General features: G+C 40.1%; 1 protein-coding gene across 6 annotated transcripts in view; it reads right to left on the bottom strand.

The window, feature by feature from the left end:
* PDE10A (phosphodiesterase 10A) overlaps positions 1 to 21,202 on the bottom strand; it is a 587,662-nt gene that overhangs the window by 96,440 nt on the left and 470,020 nt on the right. For all 6 annotated transcript variants that reach the window (XM_032407504.1, XM_032407502.1, XM_032407503.1 and 3 more), the window contains one exon: positions 19,221 to 19,249. In XM_032407504.1, the coding sequence (XP_032263395.1) occupies positions 19,221 to 19,249 (29 nt within the window). The remainder of the gene's footprint in view (positions 1 to 19,220; positions 19,250 to 21,202) is intronic.

The following is a 21,202-nucleotide window of genomic DNA, read 5'->3' as shown; positions in this document are numbered from 1 at the left end:
CCCACTGCACTTAGAATAACAGACTCCTCACAGGACGGCCTCGCACATGCTACAAAATGCGCTTACTCTCTGCCGACAACACTGTCTCAAGCCACCTTTCTCTTTCTTGACCACTCAGATACCTTTCGCTCCTGAAGGTCTGAAGGTTTATTACTTGCCATTATTCTTTTGTCCAAATTCCAATACAGTTAATATGCAGTGCTGCATTAGTGTCCGGTGTACAATATAGAGATTCAGCACTTCCATACATCACCTGGTGCTCATCCCAAGTGCATCCCTTCATCCCCATCACCTGTGTCCCCCCCCCCCCCCCCCCACCTCCCCTCTGTAACCATCAGTGTGTTCTCTAGAGTCAAAAGTCTGTTTCTTGGTTTGTTTCTCTCCTCTCTCTTTCCCCCCACCTCCTTTGTCTTTCCATTTGTTTTGTTTCTTAAGTTCCACACAGGAGTGAAATCATATAGTATTTGTCTTTCTCTGACTGACTTATTCTGCTCAGCATTATACTCTCTAGCTCCATCCACATCGTTGCAAACACTTGCCATTATTTTTGATTACTATTCTCAATCAATGTCTGGGGAATGAGTGAATGTGAATAAATACATGAAAGAATGGATGAATCAATCAATCATTCCACAAATAGTCACTGGCAATCCTGACAATCTACTATACACAGGCACTCTTCTAGACAGAAGAGATGCTAGGGAATTAACAGAATAAAGTTCCAGGCTTCAAGGAACTTACATTCTAGGTGGAAGAAAATAAGTAAGTGAATATTATAGTGTGACAGGTGGTGATAGGTGCTATGCAGAAAAGGGAGCAGGGAAGGCTAACAGCCAAGACCTTTGGAGGGAGAGAATTACCCTTTTAAATAGGATGGACAGGGAGGGAAGGCTTCAGTGGCATGGGACATCTGAACAGACTCCAATGGAACCTAATACCTTTTCCCCTGGAATCAGCCTACCCTCTCCTACCTTCCTTATCAGGGACTGCTAATTATCCACCACCTTGCTCTGCTTCTGACCTATAAGCAGACTCTAGTCCACGCAGGCCCCAAAAAATGAAGTACGAAGGATGACTTGTCTCAAGGTGCAATACATACCAAAAAGAATAAGACACTACTTTTTAGAGATCCAAACACCATTATGGGTCCCAGGCAGAGGGCAGAGGACATCAGGTGAGCAATGGAGATGTAGCTCAGGTCTGTCTCAGAAGTGAGCCCCAGTGGGTTTTCAAACACCTGTGGTAACTACAGTTTTAGAATGCACTTTTGGAACAGGCATCCTCAGAAACTGACAGAATTCCACCCTGAAGGATCCCCACTGAAAAGGAGTGAAGATGTGAGACTTGCAGAAATCTGGAGGAAGAGCTTTCCAAGCAGAGAGAACAACAGAAATAAACTAATGAACATGACCCCAAAGCGTCAAAATAGAAAACTACCAAGCATTCTTATGCTTTAGCACCAACTTCGAGAATGACCGACTGTCCTCTTAGACTCTGACCTACTGCTGCCACTCCTTGTGTCCTCTCCAAAATCAGCTTCTCTGCTCTGTGTGTGCTCTGCTCCCACACTGCTGAGCCTCATGTACCCAGGGTCGGCTTCCCCCAGCCCCTTGAACCTGTGCATCCTACTTGCTTTGTTGCACTCAACCACGGTAAACCACTGGCCTCCTGCCCAAGTTTTGTGATTCTTTTTGCTAAACGTTGATCTGGTTAGCAGTTATCATAACTTCCCAGTTATTCTCTAGCTGCAGATATTCTCCAAGTCCTACTCTTGTGCAGATACCACTGTGGGAGCGAAAGCTTGCATGAAAAAATCACGAACACTCTGAAATTCTAATGCCTACCAAGCACGACAGCATTGTATGGGGCTACAAAAGCTCATGCTGTTCCTTTATCATCTGTAAACAAGATCCTATTTGATGACTGCCAGTTTTGAAGAATTCCAGAGAAAAGATTCTACTCTAACATGCCCTCTCTCTCCCTCACCACTAATTAGAACCATTCGTTTTGTATTTTTCCCCCCAAAGTCCTGGGAAAGAGCTTATCTGAGACTGAAGCTAACCCAAAGAAAAGCTAGGCTAAAAGAAACAAAGAGACTAAGTCATAATGACAGTTTGAATCCCTAGATTCAGACACACAAAAACCATCATGCCTAAAAACCTATCCATAGACATAGACTGTTCAAGAACCATTAAATCTCTGAACACTTCTTTTTCTTCTGGGGAGGGGCACTTTAGGTAGCCTCAGGTGGGCTCCTAGTCACCCCATAGAAGAGTCCCTATAAAAATGATACACAGGTAGTTTCCTTTCTCTGACAACGTAATTCTGAAAGTACACCTGTTCATGGGACCTGTGTGCAGTGCTGAGAGGGAAGAACAGCTATTCACTGTCTCTGCTGGAAGGACTGGGTTGTCAGACAAGTGAGAACAAGAAGGCCTGCCTCAATATGGGCAGTTCATTCTGGGGTTTCCTTTCACCGAGTCTCTGAGCTTTCCTTTTCTCATTTATAGGACAGGAAGCTGAAGTGCACTGCCTTTAAAATACCTTTCCGGGTGCCTGGGTGGCTCAGTTGATGAGCGTCTACCTTCGGCTCAGGTCATGATTCCGGGGTCCTGGGATCCAGCCCCGCATCAGGCTCCCTGCTTGGCAGGAAGCCTGCTTCTCCCTCTCCCTCTGCCCCTGCTTGTGTTTCTACTCTCGCTATCTATCTCTCTGTCAAATAAATAAATAAAATCTTTAAAAAAATACCTTTCAACACTCACTGTCTATGATAATATATGACCTAGGATTTTCATTTTGTCATTAAGCTTCAAATTCTAATAGATAGGTTAGTACACCCTGCTTCCTTTGATTGCCAGTGACAACTGCATCATAAGAGCAAAATGTTTTATGGTTACTATTACATATTAATGTACTATTAACTCTCAAATATTAAAGCCCTATCTACATAGTGAATCATTCAAGCCATAATATACTGTAAAACTTAATATATAAATGTGAAGTAGTAAGCATAATGATTGTTGGGTTGTTGGCCTCCAGCCATCTTGCTTCTCAGGATGAGCAATACATAAGGAAAGGCAGAGGAAACACGTGGAGGTGAATGTCAAATAACACCCCTCCATGGCACTCTTTGGAAACAATGTGATGAAGGAAGCTTACTAAGGGATCGATTCAATTCAGTTAAATGAACTTTCAAGACCAAAGCTTCACTGAAAGAAAATCACAAGAGTATATTAATGAAGTTGCTCAGGGGCGCCTGGGTGGCTCAGTTGTTAAGCGTCTACCTTCAGCTCAGGTCATGGTCCTGGGGTCCTGGGATTGAGCCCCACATCGGGCTCCCTGCTGAGTGGGGAGTCTGCTTCTCCCTCTCCCACTCCACCTGCTTGTGTTCCCTCTCTCGCTGTGTCTCTCTCTGTCAAAAAATAAAATCTTAAAAAAAAACAACTGGTATTTGCACAGCATTTTAACTTCACAAAGTCCTTTCACTGCCTTTATTCTACACAAGACCCCATCCAAAGCATATACTGAGTATCACTGAGACTTTCATAATTCAAGAAGTTAGAATTCTCAGGTAGAATGAGCTGGGCAATGCATAGCTTCTCGAACCTTAGAATCCAATTGGATGCTGCCACCTTCATTTTCTGTTCCACACTGATTTTCAAGTAGAGCTTGCTTTCCATTACAGCAACTTCTGAAAACATGGGTTTGCAAAGATGTGACTTCACTGAAAGGATTGCAGTGACCAAATACTGGAACTGTGAACTCTGTCAAGCTCTGTCTGACAGATATCATTGTGTTTCCCATAGAACTTTTTTCCTCCCCAGAGAACTTTCGTGGGTCCTGAGCCACTCTTGTCGGTTTGCTGTGATGCCCAAGAGCACTTGGAACAGTTTGGGAACTAGGGGGACAGTGACTCCATCACCTGGAGGGGAGTAATGTTTTATGAGATATGATGGTAACAAGTGGAGCAGTACTAATCCTTGGTGATAGCTGGTTTAGCCCAGAAAACAAATGCTCCCAGACTTGCTAAAATGAATTAGGTATTTAAACAGAGATGGGAAAACCACTTCACCAGGAGAGGTTAGACGCAATTCAAGAATGAAATGAGAACTTGAACAGTGTGAAGTCTGTGATCCCTGCTGGCCCGAGAGCCCATGATTCCATGAGGGATCACTGGCCTGTCCTGAAGGGCTAGGACAATTCACTAGAAAACATGATGAGACAAGGGCTGGATAAACACAGAACAGTGTGCAACAACAGCTTTTAGTTTTTAGTATAATCCTATAATTGAATAATATCTTCTCATTCTTTAAATTCTTCCTATTTCTTTTACAACTTATCTTTTTTGTAATTTATTTTTGACATAATTTCAAACTTATAAAAAACCGCAAGAATACAAAAAACTCCTCGATGCCATCGATATTGACATTTTGTCCTATTTGCTTTCTCATTCTCAGTTAATTCTGCCTTCCTTCCTCTTTACCTATTATCTATTATTCTATCTACACACACACACACACCATAGTCATAAATATTTTTTTCTGAATATGTGAGAACATGTTGGTGTGCTCTTTACCCCACAACTTCACTGTGTATTTCCTAAGAAACAGAATATTCTCTTACATAGTTACAACATAGTTACCTTGATCAGAAATTTTAACATTGCCACAACAATATTAGCTAATTAAAACTCCACATTCAAATGCCAATAATATCCTTATAGTTATCCATCCTGCTGGGCCAGGGTCAAATCCCAGATCACATATGGCATTTGGTTGTCATGCCTATTTGGTATACTTTAATGTGGAACAATTCCACAGTCCTTCCCTTGTGTCTCTTGAACCTGATGTTTTGTATAATGTGGCTCAGTTAGGATTCGTCTGATGTTTTCTCAAGATTAGAATCAGGTTTGCATTTTTGGCAACAGTACAGTGGAAGTGCTGGGGCCAGAACTCTACCATCCCTCCTGTATTTGGTATTTGGCATTCCACTGGGAAGAAGAGCTTTCCATTCTTCTCATTCATTCATTCATTTATATGAGTCTGGACTCACAGATTCTTATTTTATTCAATAGGTTACCATCCATTAATATTGTCACATATGCATTTTGATTCTCCCATTATCCCAGATTTGACCAGCAGGAATCCCCTCAAGATAGCTCCTGTATCCCTCTGACATTCTTCATGATTCTTACAACACTTTCTTACTTTCTCATCATGTATTTTGCCAGCCCTGGTATTAGCCATTTCTGTTTCTCAAAGAAATACAAGTTCCTTTTAATGGAGAGGGGTATTTAAAATTTAAGCACAGGAGCTGTATGGGCCACTGCTCTCAAGGCCTCTAGGCCTCTCATTTATGTAAACAGGGTATAGATGAGAAGCCCTCATATAAATATATATACATATATACAAATGGGTAATTCTGTATTTATCTATATGTACGTATAGGGATAATAAAAACTATGAATTCATACTAATACCTCTAGTTCCAGCTAACAATTCAGTGTGCATTCTAATACTCCCCATTTCCATATTTGTAATTCCCTCTTGCAACAGTGAGAAATCTTACTGACAAGAGCCTTAATATATTTATACCCCTTCTCAGGCCTAGGATATACATAAGTAGTTTCAGAAATGCTAAGCCATACCACTGAAAGCAGCAAACCTAAGGTGTCAATATTCTTTTAGATTTTTAGGTAAATTAAAGAAACACTAAAATGTACAATTCATTAAACTCTGACAAGTAGATAAATCCTTATAACATATATACTTATTAAGACATACAAAATCAACATACAGAAATCATTTCTATGCACTAACAACAAGCTATTTACAACAGCAACAAAAAATAATCAAATATTTGGGAATAAATTTAACCAAGGAGATGTAAGATATGTAGACTGAAACTTATAAAAAATTGAAAAATGAAAGAGAAGAAGACACAAAATAAATGGAAAGAAATTCCATGTTCAGGGATTGGAAGAATTAATATAGTTAAAATGTCAATAGTATCCAAAGGGATCTATCTAGTCATTCAATGCAATCCCTATCAAAATTCCAAGTTTTTTTTTTTTTTTTCCACAGAAAGAGAAGAAACAACCCTAAAATTTGTTTGGAACCATAAAGACCCTGAAAATCCAAAGCAATCTTGAGAAAAAAGAACAAAACTAGAAGCATCACACTTCCTGATTTCAAACTATATCATTATAAGGCTCTAGTAATCAAAATAATATGGTGCTGGCATAAAGAGAGATACAAAGACGAATGGAACAGAACAGAGAACTCAGAAATACACCCATGCATATACAGTCAACTTATCCTTAAGAAGGGCACCAAGAATATACAATGTAGAAAGGACAGTCTCTTCAATAAACGGTGCTGGGGAAACTGGATATCCACATGCAGAAGAATGAAACTGGACCCTTATCTTTCAGCATACACAAAATCAACTCAAATGAATTAAAGACTTACATTTAAGACCTGAAACTGTAAAACTCCTAGAGGAAATCACAAGGAAAACATAGTTCCCTGACACTGGTCTTGGCAATGATTTTTTGGATATGATATCAAAAGCACAGGCAACAAAGGCAAAAATAAACAAGCGGGATTATATCAAACTAAAAAGCTTCTGCATAGCAAAGGAAACTGTCACCAAAATGAAAAGCCAAACCACAGAATGGGAGAAAATATTTCAAACCATTTATCTGATAAAGAAGTAATATCTAAGTTATGAAAAAAAAAACCCACTCACACCTGAATAGAAAAATAATCCCAAATGACTCAATTAAAAAATGGGCAGAGGGGCTGAACAGACATTTTCCAAAGAAGACATACAAATGGCCAACAGGTGCAGGAAAAGGTGTTTAATATCACTAATCATCAGGAAAATGCAAATCAAAATCACAATGAGATATCACCTCACACCTGTTAGGATGGCTATCATCACAAAGATGAGAGAGAACAAGTGTCGGTAGGGGTGTGGAGAAAAGGGAGCCCTTGGGTACCAGGGGTGGGAATGTGAACTGATGCTGTTACTATGGAAAACAGTACGGAGGTTTCTCAAAAAATTAAAACCAGAACTATCAAATAATCCAGCAATCTTTTTTCTGGGTATATGTTTGAGGGAAATGAAATCACTATCTCAAAGAGATATCTGCACCTATGTTCACTCTGGCATTTTTCACAATAGCCAAGATATGGAAATAACCGAAGTGTCTGTCAACAGATGAATGTATAAAGAAAATGTCACACACACACACACACACACACATAATTGTGTATGTATATATAATATATATACATACATAAATATATGCATAATTTATATATAATTTTTTGTGTGTGTATGTGTGTGTGTGTGTGTGTGTGTGTGTGTGTGTGTATATATATATGGCATTAGAATATTGTATTCAGCCCTAAAAAATGGAGGAAATCCTGCTATTTGTGGTAACATGGATGAACCTAGAGGGCATTATGCTAAGTAAAATAAACTAGACACAGAAAGACAAACACTGTATTACCTCACTTACATGTGGAATCTAAAAAGGCAAACTCATGGAAGTATAGATTAGATTGGTAGGTGTCAGGGGCTGGTGTGTGGAGAAAATGGGGAGAAGTCAGTCAAAGGTTACAAACCTTTCTGGTGGGAATGCAAACTGGTGCAGCCACTGTGGAAAACAGTATGGAGGTTTCTCAAAAACTTAAAAATAGAATTACCATATGATCCAGTAATTCCATTATTGAGTATTTACCTAAAGTTTATGAAAACACTAATTTGAAAAGCTATATGCACCCTTATATTTATTGCAGCATTATGTACAACAGCCAAGTGTCCATGAACAGATGAATGGACAAAGAAGATGTGGTGTGTGTGTGTGTGTGTGTGTGTGTGTAATATTACTCAGCCATAAAATAGAATGAAATCTTACCATTTACAACAACATGGATGGATCTAGAGGGTACAGTGCTAAGTGAAATAAGTCAGTCAGAGAAAGACAAATACCATATGATTTCACTCATATGTGGAATTTAAGAAACAAAACAAACAAGCAAAGAAAAAAAGAGACTCTTATATACAGAGAACAAACTGATGATTACCAGAGGAGAGGTGGGTGGGGGGGGATGGGTGAAACAGATGATGGGGATTAAAGGAGACAATGTGATGAGTAAAGGTGATGTATAGAACTATTGAATCACTATATTGTACACCTGAAACTAACATAACACTGTATGCTAATTATACTGGAATTAAAATTTTTAAAAAAGATTATCATTAAAAAAGAGAGGACCTCAGAGATTAAAACAGACATAGAGGCATATCAATCCAAATGCCACATGTACCCTTTTAAGGATCCTAATTCGAACAAAACAACTGTAAAAAGAATCTTTTCAGAGAGTTGAGAAAAACTGAATCTGGCCCAAGTATTAAGATATTGTTAAGTGTGATTATTGTCAGGCATGAAAACGGCACGTAATTGAGATTTTTTTTTTAATGTCATTTCCTATTAGAAATCTATACTGAAGTCTTTATGGCTGAAATTACATGATGACTGAGATCTGCTTTAAACTACACCAGCAAGCTAATGCAACAGGAATAGCAAAATGATCATCACTGAAGCTGGATGACAGGTACATGGTGGTCAACATGCAATTCTCTCTACTTGTATGCAGAGAAAATGTCTACGAACAAAAGTTAAAACGGAAGGAAAGGAAGAAAGCAATAAGAGGCTCAGGAAAGCACCGATCCCTCCACTGCTCATTTACTGAGCAGCTTTTCTGTGTGTCCAAAAGTGACTGAAATGATCTACCCTGTGTGATTTAAGAAAGCAAAGCACTCAAAGGCTGCAAGGGCATTCAGTGGTTAAGTGACAATCCCAGACAATGATAGGAGGTCACTTCATATCTGTGATTAACTTCTACATGAATAACTGTGGAATAATAAATAAATAAATATATATATATATATATATATATAGGGAAAAAAAAGGTTATAAACTTTCAGTTGTAAGATGAAAAAGTTCTAGGACCTGATGTACAGGATGGTGCCTACAACTAAAGATACTGTAGTGTATACTTGAAAACTGCTGAGGTAGATCAGTGCTCTCACCACACCCACACCCCCAACACACACCCCAAGTGAGTGGGTGACGGGCATGCTCATTAACTTGATTGCAACAATCACTTCACAATGCACACCTCTACCACGTGGTGTACACTAAAATGGACACTTACATATATACAATTATTATTTGTCAAAAATAAAAAATAATTTTTTAAAAGAAATAATTTTAATAATAAACATCTCCATAATAATAATAATAATAGAGGACACAGAACATTTAATCTCTTTATAAAATCTCTCCCATAATCCTTAATCAACCCCTGCCCCCAAGACAGCCACTATTTCTGACTTCTTTCCACCACAGATTAGCCTTACTTTGGTTTTAGAATTTTATCGAAATGGACTGATAAAATACATACTGTTTTAAACCCTGCTTTACCTGCTTGACATAGTATCACTGAGATTCATGCATGTTGCTGTGTGTTCCAGTACTTTGCTCCTTTCTATTGCTAGTTGCATTCTGTTGCATGAATAAAGACAAATGATATGTTTATCCGTTCTACCACTGTCGATCATTTGGGATGTTTATGTTTTCCAGCTCTGGGCTATTAAGAATAAAGCTACGATGAACATCTTTCTGTTTTCAGTTATCTTAGGCAACTACATAAGAGTAGTAAAATTCGTGGGTCAGAAAGTAAATGTATGCTTAACTTTACAAGAAACTGCCAAACTTTTACAATACTACATATTAAGGACAATGTTACCAAAATGATTTAGATATTTTAGATTAAAATAAATGATAGAGGTCATTTATGTTACACAAACATCACTGGTGGAAAAATTCTAACTATTCTAAGAATGAGCGATCACAAGGAAGAGTTATGGAAAGCTGTGAACCTCAAAGACAGACAAAGAGAATGGGGGTACGTAGCAAAGAGGGTGCTGCTGACCCTTTTGCAAATGCTTATTTTAAAAAGTTTTAAAATCCTGAATATAGCCAAGGGACTAGGACACTCATCCTGAACTTACCCTAATACTACAGAAAAAAAGAAAAAGGAAAGAAAAGAAAAGCAGCAGCAGCTAGTTGCCTTTACTTGCTCTGCTATGTAACTGGGCACAGAGGAAATGCTACACATAGAGTTGTTTCAAAGTGTGGTACAGGGTAGGAAGGCAGGTGCACCAGCAGCTCAGCATGGAAGCTCAGAGGAAGCATTTCACAGAAAGCTAGGAAGGGTACAGAACCTTGAAGGCCACAGGAGAACAGCACAGTAGGATACAAGGTGAGACGGTGAATCCCTGTTAAAAGTGGTGGAGGCCAGGGCGCCTGGGTGGCTCAGTTGGTTAAGCGACTGCCTTCGGCTCAGGTCATGATCCTGGAGTCCCTGGATCGAGTCCCGCATCGGGCTCCCTGCTCGGCGGGGAGTCTGCTTCTCCCTCTGACCCTCCCCCCTCTCATGTACTCATTCTCTCTCTCTCAAATAAATAAATAAAATCTTAAAAAAAAAAAAAAAAGTGGTGGAGGCCAGCTGCTGGGATTCTGTAAGTCAGGTATTCTTAAAAACAGGTTAGCTCGACACAAGGAAACAGAAATAATAAAAACTTAATATTCCTGAAGAACATTACTGTAAGTTTCCAAAGAGGTTTCTATAATGTTAACTGATATTAACTAATTTAATTTAGGAAGAAAAAGGTCCATGAGATGAAAGGGCTTTTCTTAATAATAATTTAGGAAAAAGGAATCCATGAGATAAAACAGTTTTAAATCACTGAGGGATACAGCAAGCATTTCTAGTAAGTTTAAGGCTGCTAGCAGAAAAGGATTCACTTATCAGGGCAGATGAATAATAAAGTTAAGGAAACAAAAGATGTATCTAAGTGCTTAACCCAAAAGATGTATTTCTGAATGTCAGTATGTAATTAAGTCTTTTTTAAGCAAATATTTCCTCAGCAGTATGTCAAGCACTATTACAGGTATCAGATAAAGCTCCTACTCTCATGGAGTTTAAATGCTAGTTGGGGAAAATAGATAAAAAGCTATCAGCTCACCTTTAAAGGGGAGAGGGGTGGGAGGATGGGTTAGCCTGGTGATGGGTATTAAAGAGGGCACGTACTGCATGGAGCACTGGGTGTTATACGAAAACAATGAATCGTGGATCACCACATCAAAAACTAATGATGTATTGTATGGTGACTAACATAACATAATAAAATAAATTTTTTAAAAAAAGCAAAAAAAAAAAAAAAAAGAAGGTATCAGCTTGTGATAACATCTATGACAAAATAAAAACATTTTTATGACTTTGTTGCTGTTTTAATTTAATGAACTGTAATCCGGGAGGAAGTGAATTTTATGTGCAGCAACTCTATGACTAGATCATTAGTATATTCTTTTTCATACAATAAAGAAATGTGCCTTTAATCAGCTTTTGACTCCATGGACTAAGACCAGCTATGTGTACGGGCTTAATATAGTCCCTCTGTAGTTAGTACTTCTCAAAGTCTATCCTCTACAACAGAGCTGCGGTTGCCAAGAACTGTCTGACAAAATAGGTATTAATATAAAATCTTGCAAAAGAGGAATGTGTTTAGTTTCCACTTTAAAATTTGTTTTTTGTAACGGTTTGATACTGCTGTTTGGATGAAACAACACCATAGTGATTAATAGGATGGATCAGCAAAATCTTCCACAGGCAGATGATCCATGTGTTTAATCTATTGTTAAGATTATGGGCTTCATCTTAAATACAAGCAAACAAAAATCACTGTCTTTAAATGGTCAGTATGAAATATTTCCATATAGCAGAATGATGCACTTCGGTTATATAATTCTTTCAGGAAGCCAAGATGCTTAGAACGGATACTCCACACAGGTTTCTCAGGTTTCTGTCGCTATTGTTAATAACTAGCAGCAAAGCCTCTGAAATGAAATTTAGGCTAAAACTAACCATACCACACTTTATAAGAAACCTTATTTTGGGTTTCCATAAAACTCAGGTTGCCTAAAGCTGTTTTGGCCTGTGTAATGAGGAAAACATGGACTTTGCTTGTAGGTGCCCCATATTCCTCCCTAAGGTGGGGTGATTTTCCAATGTAATAAGAAATACTTGGGCTCTATGATATTCAAAGTTCAAAATGCCAGAATTTCATTTTACCTGATGGGAACATTACATCTGCTGTCTGTTCTTCTGGTTTCTCAGTCTTACGGATATGCTGATAATCAATGGGGACAGGTTACCTGCCTGCCCTCCAGGTCCCTGTTTGTAAGTACCACCATTAACTGTCCAAGGCCCACCTCTTAGCCGAAGTCTGATTAAAGGAAATTATACTCAGGAAGACTTTAAAGACATGCTTTCTGTCTGCTTCTCTGCATGTTCTAACTTCTATCCTGGGCCACAGCACCATAGCCTGGGCTTATCTGCTAGAGGGAGGAGATAGGTAACATGAGAAATTACTCCAGAAAACTCTAACATGGTCTCCTGTACCCCAGCCAGCTGTATGTTACTTCATTACTTAACACGGAGCCACATTTTAATATTATGCCTTCGAAACTAATGCTTGATGTAAAATCAGATCCAAAACCAGACTTGTGGTCTTATGAAACTCAACAGAACTTTGCCCTGAAAAAAAATGGAGCAGCACTCTTCCCTTAGAGAATAAGTGAAGTGCCTTCCCTCGGGTCATGCTTCACGTGTCTGGAATTGAAAGTCAAGTCTTCTGCTTATTTAGAGAAAAGTATTGACTACTCAAAATTTTTTTTTCTCTTCTTCTTCCACTGTTTTGTTGTTATACTTATTTTTCTGATAACCAATTTAAAGTCTTTTATAGATGATACGGTATGAAAAGAAATGGAAAATGAGTAAATGGGGCTCAGTTCTAAAGGAAAAGACTGATACGCCACAAGGAGGCTCCAAAGGTGGGCAAGGCAGCGTCCTGCAGTGCTCCTCCTTCCCTGTCCTGTATCAGCACATTTCCTCTCTCCCGGATCACTCCCATAAATACATGTGCACGTTGTCATTTACCCCTTTTTTTAAAAAAGAAAAAACATTTTAAAAGCCAAACATTCCAGGAGGAATTGAGGGGTGAACAAAATGAACAAAGAAGGTCAAAAGGTACACATGTCCACTTACAAAATAAGGAAGTCCCAGGGATGTCATGTACAGCATGGTGACCAGTTAACAATACTGTATTATGTGTTTCAAAGTTGCTAAGAGAGTAGATCTTAAAAGACCTCATCACAAGACAAAAATGTGACTACGTGTGGTGATGGGTGTTCATTAGACTCACGAGGGTGATCACTTCGCAGCATTACAGATATTGAATCGCTGTGCATTGTGTCATACACCTGAACTAATGAAATGTCACATGTTGATTATAGCTCAGTAAAAACAGTATTGATCCCCCTCCTATCTAGCTCCCCCACCTCTCTTTCCCCTCTCCCTTTTAAGGCAAAACTCCATAAAACGACTGTCTATATTCACTGCCTTCAATTTCTCTTTTCTCTTCCTCAAACTCACTCTAATCGTTCCAATGAAACAGCTCTTATTAAGATTACCAACGACTTCAACCTTGCCAAATCCACAGGGTAACTCTCAGCTCCCCTGAAATATGGGCAGCATTTGGCGTGGTTGACTCCTGTCTTTTACTTGGCATACTGACTGCTACGCACGTGCCCAGTGGTTCTCCCCTGCCTCCTGGACACTTCTTTTCAGTCTTTGTAAGCCTTCCTCCTACCTCAGACTCCTAAATGTCCTGGCCCTGGGCTGGTCTGTACATTTTCTTCTCTATTTAAACCACACTCACTTCCTCCGTGATCTCATCCAGCCTTGCATCCTTACATCCCATTATATACTGGTGGTTCTTAAATCACCCATATCACTAATAAATCTCAAATTTGTATCTCTAATTCACTTCATTCACCTAAAGTCCAGACTCATATATCCAACCACTACCTCTTTAACATCTCTATCTAGAAATCTATTAGGTATCTCAAATAGCACATCCAAACCTGAGCACCTGATGACCTCGCCACCCCACGATGACTTCCTGCAAACACTGCCATCCATGTAATGGCATCCCATCTTCTCATTTGCTCAGGCAAAACCGAAATGCCATCATTTCTCCTTTCTTATTTTATATAAGATGTGTACATCTGGATTAATCAGTAACTCTAGTTAGCTCTACCTTCCAAATATATCTAGAATTGCATCTATCAATCCAAGCACTGCTCCTCACCTCCATTACCCGCTACCCTGGTCCAAATCATCTTCATCTCTTATAGGATTACTGCACTAACCTACTTGCCATCGCCTGGCAATGAAAAACTATTAAAGTGCTGCTGAATTTATTTACTTAGGATTTTCGCACTTATGTTTCCACTAGTAAAAATGGTTGGTAGTTTTTTTGTTTTTTATAATGCTCTAACTTTTGTGTCAGGAATAAACTTCCCTCCTAGAATGAGTTCGTTCTCTAACTTCTGAAATACATACTTTATATTATGTAGAAATTATCTCTTCTTTAATGTTTGGTGGAATTACCCAGTAAAGCTTTTGGACATCATGCCATTTTAGGTGGTTTTCACTAATTTTTCAGATTTTTCATTGGTTAATAGTATGTTTAGATTTCTTAACTCTTCTTCAGTTTTGATAATTTAGAATTTCCTCAAAATTGGCCATTATGTCCAAATTTTCAAATGTATTAGTATACAGTATTTCCTATTAAATCATTCATAACTTCCGTGTTTATAGTTATATTCCCTTTCTCATTCCTTAACATTTGTATTTTACTTCTTGAAGAGGTTGCCAAAGATAGTCTATTTTATTGATCCATTTAAGAAAATACCTCTTGCATTAATAATCACATCTATATTTTTAAGTGTTGATCATTAAGTTCTTCTCTTATTAATTCTCCCCTCTGCTTTTTAAAAGTTTATTTTTGGTGTTCTAATAATGAATATAAGAATATAAATTTTCATCCTGTTTTAGCTGCATCCTCTAAGTTTGGTTGATTTTATCCCCACTTTACATTTGAGGCTTTGAAAAGTTGTTTTATTAAAATGTCACCCAGATAAAGAGTGGCAAAGTAGGAATTCAAATCTAAGTGTGATTTACACTGTATCAGACAAGCTCTTTTAAATGTATTATAACAAAAGGCACAGAGATGCAATTCACACAAAAGGAAATACACCTATTTAAGTATGAAAAGATTCTTATCTCTTTTTTTTTTTTTTTTTTTTAAGATTTTTACTGGGGCGCTGGGTGGCTCCGGTGGTTAAGCATCTGCCTTCTGCTCTGGTCATGATCCCGGGGTCTTGGGATCAAGCTGGGCATCGGGCTCCCTGCTCATCAGGGAGTGCTTCTCCCTCTCCCTCTGCCACTCCCCGTGGCTTGTGCTCTCTCTCTCTGTCAAATAAATTAATAAAATCTTTAAAAAAGTAAATAAAGAGGTGCGCACACCTCTCCCTCTGCCTCTCCCTGTCCCCCTCCTAAACAAACAAACAAACAAATAAACAAAAGCAAAAGACTAACTATCCCAGGAGAAACAATCATTTAAAAGTTGTCATTCTAGGGACACCTGGCTGGCTCAGTCAGTGGAGTGTGTGGCTCTTAATCAAGCCCCACATTGGTTGTAGAGATAACTTAAAAATCTTAAAAAAAAAAAGTTGTCCGTCTATAATCTTCCCCCTCTCACTTTGTTAAAGAACTAAATAAGATAAAAACAGAGAAACCAGGCAATTGCGGCAGCCATGTGCCACCGATTTCAAGGTGACCTAATACCAGTGAAACCTAATTGAAAACAGTCACCAAGGGCTTCCTTAAAATTCCCCGTCCCAAGAAATGGCACTGTTGCATTAAGTTAATAACAAATGCTCTGGGGAAATTAATGACATAGGATCCCAAATGCATATGGTGAGCAGTGGATGTGAGTTCCCTCTGTTTATGCAGCAGGGCCCTGAATTTCGAAATACACTGAGAAATTCAAGGAAACCAGGATTCACTAACAGAATTGAGCATTCTTTCAGTTTTATGAAATCACTAGACTGGATGTAGTCGTACTGTTTACCAGGACAGGTTAAAATGAAAACATTACAAAGAAATGTTGATTCCAATACAACAATTCGTTTCAGTCAACCTACAGACAAGTGACATAGGTCAATTTCTCCTGTGGGAATGTCCACCACTCTGTTCCCTCACTGTGCCCCTTGGCCACCCCTACTGAATCCGTGTTGTTGAACATCACTAGCTAGCGTTCCAACACAGCATCGAACAGGACAATTCTAACAACATTTACATTTACAGTATGCAGAGACAAGGAAATTCTACCAAACCTAACATCACTCGAAGACAAACAAACATAAAAATAGAAGTCAACAAATAACCTCTCAACATATATAACAACATTAGAAAAAGAAGAAAAACTACCCAAAATACACAGGTGTGAGAATCATGCTAGTATACCCAGGATAAAGCTACTTTGAGATGTGAGAGGAAGAATATGTGCAAAATGAATTTTAGGAAAGGAACCGCTTTCAAAAAAATTAAAGAATAAGAATTGTACAATAAGCCTCCCGTCTTCAGGCTTCTGCCCTTGCTGTGCCACCTGCTGAAATGCTCTTCCCCCAGCTCTCAGCAAGGTTCACGGCTTCACGCCCCTTCTGTCTTCCCTCAGTCACCTTCCCGGTGAGCTGCGCCCGGCCGCACATGCACACGCACCCAGCCCGCCGCCCCGCACCCTGTCGCCGCGCACCCCGCCGCCGCGCACCCCGACACCCCGCCGCCCCGCACCCCGCCGCCCTGACACCCTGATGCCCCGCACCCCGCCGCCCCGCACCCCCCCGCCCCGACACTCCGCCGCCCCGCACCCCGCCGCCCCGACACCCTGATGCCCCGCACCCCGCCGCCCCGCCGCCCCTACACCCCGCACCCCGCCGCCGCGCACCCTGGCTCTGTCTCTCCAGTGCTCATTACCACTGACGCAGGGCACGTGTTATTTACTTATTGTGCCTACTGCCTCTACCCCTCACACTGACGGAAACACTGTGATGGGACAGGTTCTGTCCAGCTTCTTCCTCAATGAGCCTAGGGGAGTGGGGATCAATTACTACGTGGTGACTGAATGACGATGTGTAAGCAGAAAAATATAGCAGACTGCTCAGACAGGCTGCTTTGTTTTGTTTTGTTTTGCTTTGAGTAGATTCGTGCCCAGCGTGGAGCTCAACGCAGGGCTCAAACTCATGGGGCGGAGATCAAGACGAGCTGAGATCGGGAGTTGGACGCTTGACCGACTGACCACCCAGGAGCCCCAGGATATGCTGCTTTTAAGGCATCTGACATGGTATCTCACATTATTATTATGGGTGAAATTTCCATATGTAGCAATGCCCTACTTATTTAATAAACTGAAGAGGGGCATAGGAAAAGAACTTGGAAATATTACTCAAATCTGTAGCTTCAAAACAGAAACAGAATGTTAGGTAACAGAAGTTAAGAATGAGGCTTTCCTCAAAGTGTTGGGATGGTTCCAAACAAGATAAAATGGAGCTTAAATAAATACACAGTCCTATAGTTTATTTTTTAAAAATCTGTTGACAAAGGAGTTTTCTTGGTTTTCCTCACGTTACTGACTTTTCCTTCTGAATCTCCTTTGTGAACTTTTCCACGTCTTCTCCACGAAACAACTGGAGCGTCCAAAGTTCAGCGCTCAGACCTTTTCTCTCCACAGACAAACGGCCTAAGTGATGTTGTTCGTCCCATGGCATTGTCTATGTGCTACAGACCCAAATCCATCTACGTATCTAGCTATGGCCTTTCCTCTTGGCTCAACAGTGTAAGCACTTGCTTTCTAAGTATCTCCAATCTGATGCCTGGTAACTCCAGTTTCACTTGTTCAAGACTAACGTGCAGAGTTCCCAGCCTCACTCGCCCACGTTCATCCAGCTGTAGATTTCTCCGCACCACCCTTCATTTACAAAGCGCATGGTGCTACGTCAGAGATTCGAGATGGCAGCTCTGCTGAGAGCAACACCCCAGTGTCTTCCGACTCTGCCTGTGTTTGCCCGTCAGAATCCCCTCTTTATCTGCAAACATCCCTTTCTAGCCTTTGCTGCTAGTCCCAGTGGCTGCAAAGATTCCAGGCGGACCCCTCAAGCCCCCGCGATACCCTAAAGCACCCAGACTTGGGAACTTTCCAGTGGTGAGCTCTGTTAATAGTGGAGGTCTCCAGTAAAACCCTGAGATTTACAGAAACCTTAAGAGTCAGTAAAGGTTGCTATGGACAGAGGGAGTTCTGCCCAGTCTCCAGCAATGGCTCCAGTCATTTTAGAGATTCCTTTCTTCAGATAATCGAAAGTAAAGGAATATACCTGTATATGTGATCCTACGAACAATACTTCAGTTTATATTTTATAATAGTGATGTCTTACCTAAGACTGCATCAGATGCAATTCAAATGATTATTTTCAATATTTAATCCACATTTAAGATCTTTACTGTATACAGAATATATAATTAAAATATTTTTCATATGTAATGAATTATAACTTTGTAGTACTAAGCACAGTTTGCTAAAAGCTTTCAGTACTCATGCCCCACAAGCTTTTAAGTTTAGTAAGTCTCTTAAAGTTAACACTAAGTAATTTCTCTTGGACACGAAAACAGTGCGTTTAATATTTCTAAAAGTCCTGAGGAATGCCATGGTCTTGAATACACAAGCAGTCACCTTTCGTTCACCCACAAACAAGGTGCATGAACTCAAAGGCAGGGTAAAGCTGCTCGCTGGGGGAGCGTGAGCGAGGCTTTCGCTCCTTGGCTGGAGCGGCCTGCCACCACATTGGGAATGCTTGTGTCAGTGTAAAAGAAGCCAGAAATCCAGTCTTTACATGCAGTCTCTCAGTTTCTAATGTTGGCAACTCATTCAGAAAACCCCATAAGCACGTGCGGGCCAAACAAAACGCAGCTGTTAGCTCTACTCACTTTGGGGGCCTCCAATTTGCAACCGTTCTCCCTACTGACTTTACTCCATACTAATGAGTGATGCTCTGGAGCAGACACTTGGGTTTTGCCATTATTTTTCTAATACTTTAACATGTGAGAGCACTGAGAAAATGTATGCAAGTTATTTACTCCCTATACTGTGGTGGCAGAAATTATATTCACATGACTTACCCTGCTGACTTCCTTAGGAGCCGATTCATCTGGTGGAAGGAAAAGGAAGGGAAAAACACAATTAGAAATTCCAAGTAGGTTCTGAAATACAGAATATGTCATTCACTCTCAATAAACTTCTTACAAAATCTAAGAATTTGGCTTTAAACATCTATCAACTAAAGGTTAAACATAATAGAGTTAGATGTACAAATAAAGTTTGGAGGGAAACGAAATACCGCAACAATTCACAGGCCATTTTCAAGATTGTCTTGTTAGACATTCTGAAATGGTAGCATCTGCAAATAATATTCTAAATGACACAACCACATGAGTATCACAGTGACTGTGAACATCTGTTCTGCTGGGGTTAATTACAGCATCTCTTATTTGCTGGAGTAAGACACGACCCTGCACAGCACCCGGGCCAAGGCATGAAAGACACCTGTCCACAGGGCAGCTTTGTCGCATGGGTCCTGGGATTTGGGGGGCCACCTGTACCAGCTTGTCAGCAGTGTTTCCCATAAAGTGAGATCGATGGATGGCACGCCTAGGTGTGACCCTCTGAAGGGGTTTCCCCATGGGGCTGGCCACAGGACAACAGTACGCCCACATGACCAATAGGGTACAAGAAACAAACTGGCCAAGACTCCATTCTAGGTCACTGGTTCTGACCCAAAGGATATTTATGCGGCCCTTACAGACAGCAGCTGGGCTGGGCCTCTCCAGAGCCCTCACTGGGAGGCAGCCTTTAATTTAATGCTACCGCTATCTTGTATCTTCCTCATCAATCAAATCCTGTCTGACTACCACCATTAGCGCACACTTAACGTGCCCCAAACCTCATGGATTCTGTGTTACTCCAAAGCACAGTCTAATTTATCTCGACACTGACAAAAACATGTCTGTCCCACAAGTTCAAACAGGGTTGGGATTCTCCTTCCTCCTTCAATATCCTTATTAACCAACTGCTGATGCCTGTTGTTTTCTTCTTGCTAATCTTTCTCCAATTTGTTGCCTGCCACCATTTCCACAGATAACACCAAGTCTAGTGCCAAATCAACCAGCAGCCTCCAAACTGGTCGCTCACCACACACGCACACACGCGCATGCACACATCTACCCCGTCCCTCGGATGCTCCAGAACGTAAAGGAAACTAGATTTCCATGTTAGCTGCATAAATGACTTTACCTGGAGCCTTTCAGAAATTACCAAGTTTGGGACTATTGGAGAATAGACATTCAATAAACAGTTCCTATTTTGGGGCCATTATTGTATTAATACAATATTATATATTTTCTTCTAATTGTTCCCTAGTGACTTGAGTACTGCATCTCATTCCCCAGAATGTCCCTGAGCATGCTGGAGGAAAAGCACTTAGCTTTGCCTTCCACACTGAAGTCACATCATAGCAGAATTTCATCTACTCTCAATTCCCAACCCCTAACCTCTCCCAGACTGCCCCCAGAGATAGAACTATGCAATTTAGTCATTACAACAAATGTATTAACAGATCCTAAAGTTACAGAGGCTTACATGTTCTTAACTTTAATCTAAGAAATGCAGTGAACATGGCCACATGTCCCAGTAGATTAAGAAGCACATAATGAAAAGCAGTTGTACGAAGAAGTTTACTCTCAGGACTGATTGGCGCTCGGGACTGTGGCACTTTGGGACCTCCCACTCTCCACAGCCATCCTCAGATCTGAATGCTGGCTCAAGGGAAGAAGAATTTGAATGTCTAGGTATCTATAAGTACATGTACCCTTTGCTTTTTCCTTTAGTTTTTGCTTGACGCTTCTCAAACTTGAGTGTCCATAAGATACTATACCAGTAGGTATTTATACATACTGAAGGTGTACTTACTAGGTAAGTACACCTCCAAGGGATTTTTTCCCCCATGAGCTGTTCTTCCTAAAGCTTTTAAAAATCATTAAGATGATGTTGAGATTGAAGATGCTCTCTCTTTTTTCTCTTCTTTTTTTTTTTTTTTTTTTTTTTT

The sequence above is a fragment of the Phoca vitulina genome, unplaced genomic scaffold, assembly GCF_004348235.1.
Source record: "Phoca vitulina isolate PV1807 unplaced genomic scaffold, GSC_HSeal_1.0 scaffold9, whole genome shotgun sequence".
Lineage (NCBI taxonomy): Eukaryota > Metazoa > Chordata > Mammalia > Carnivora > Phocidae > Phoca > Phoca vitulina.
This window is presented reverse-complemented; position numbering and strand designations above follow the sequence as displayed.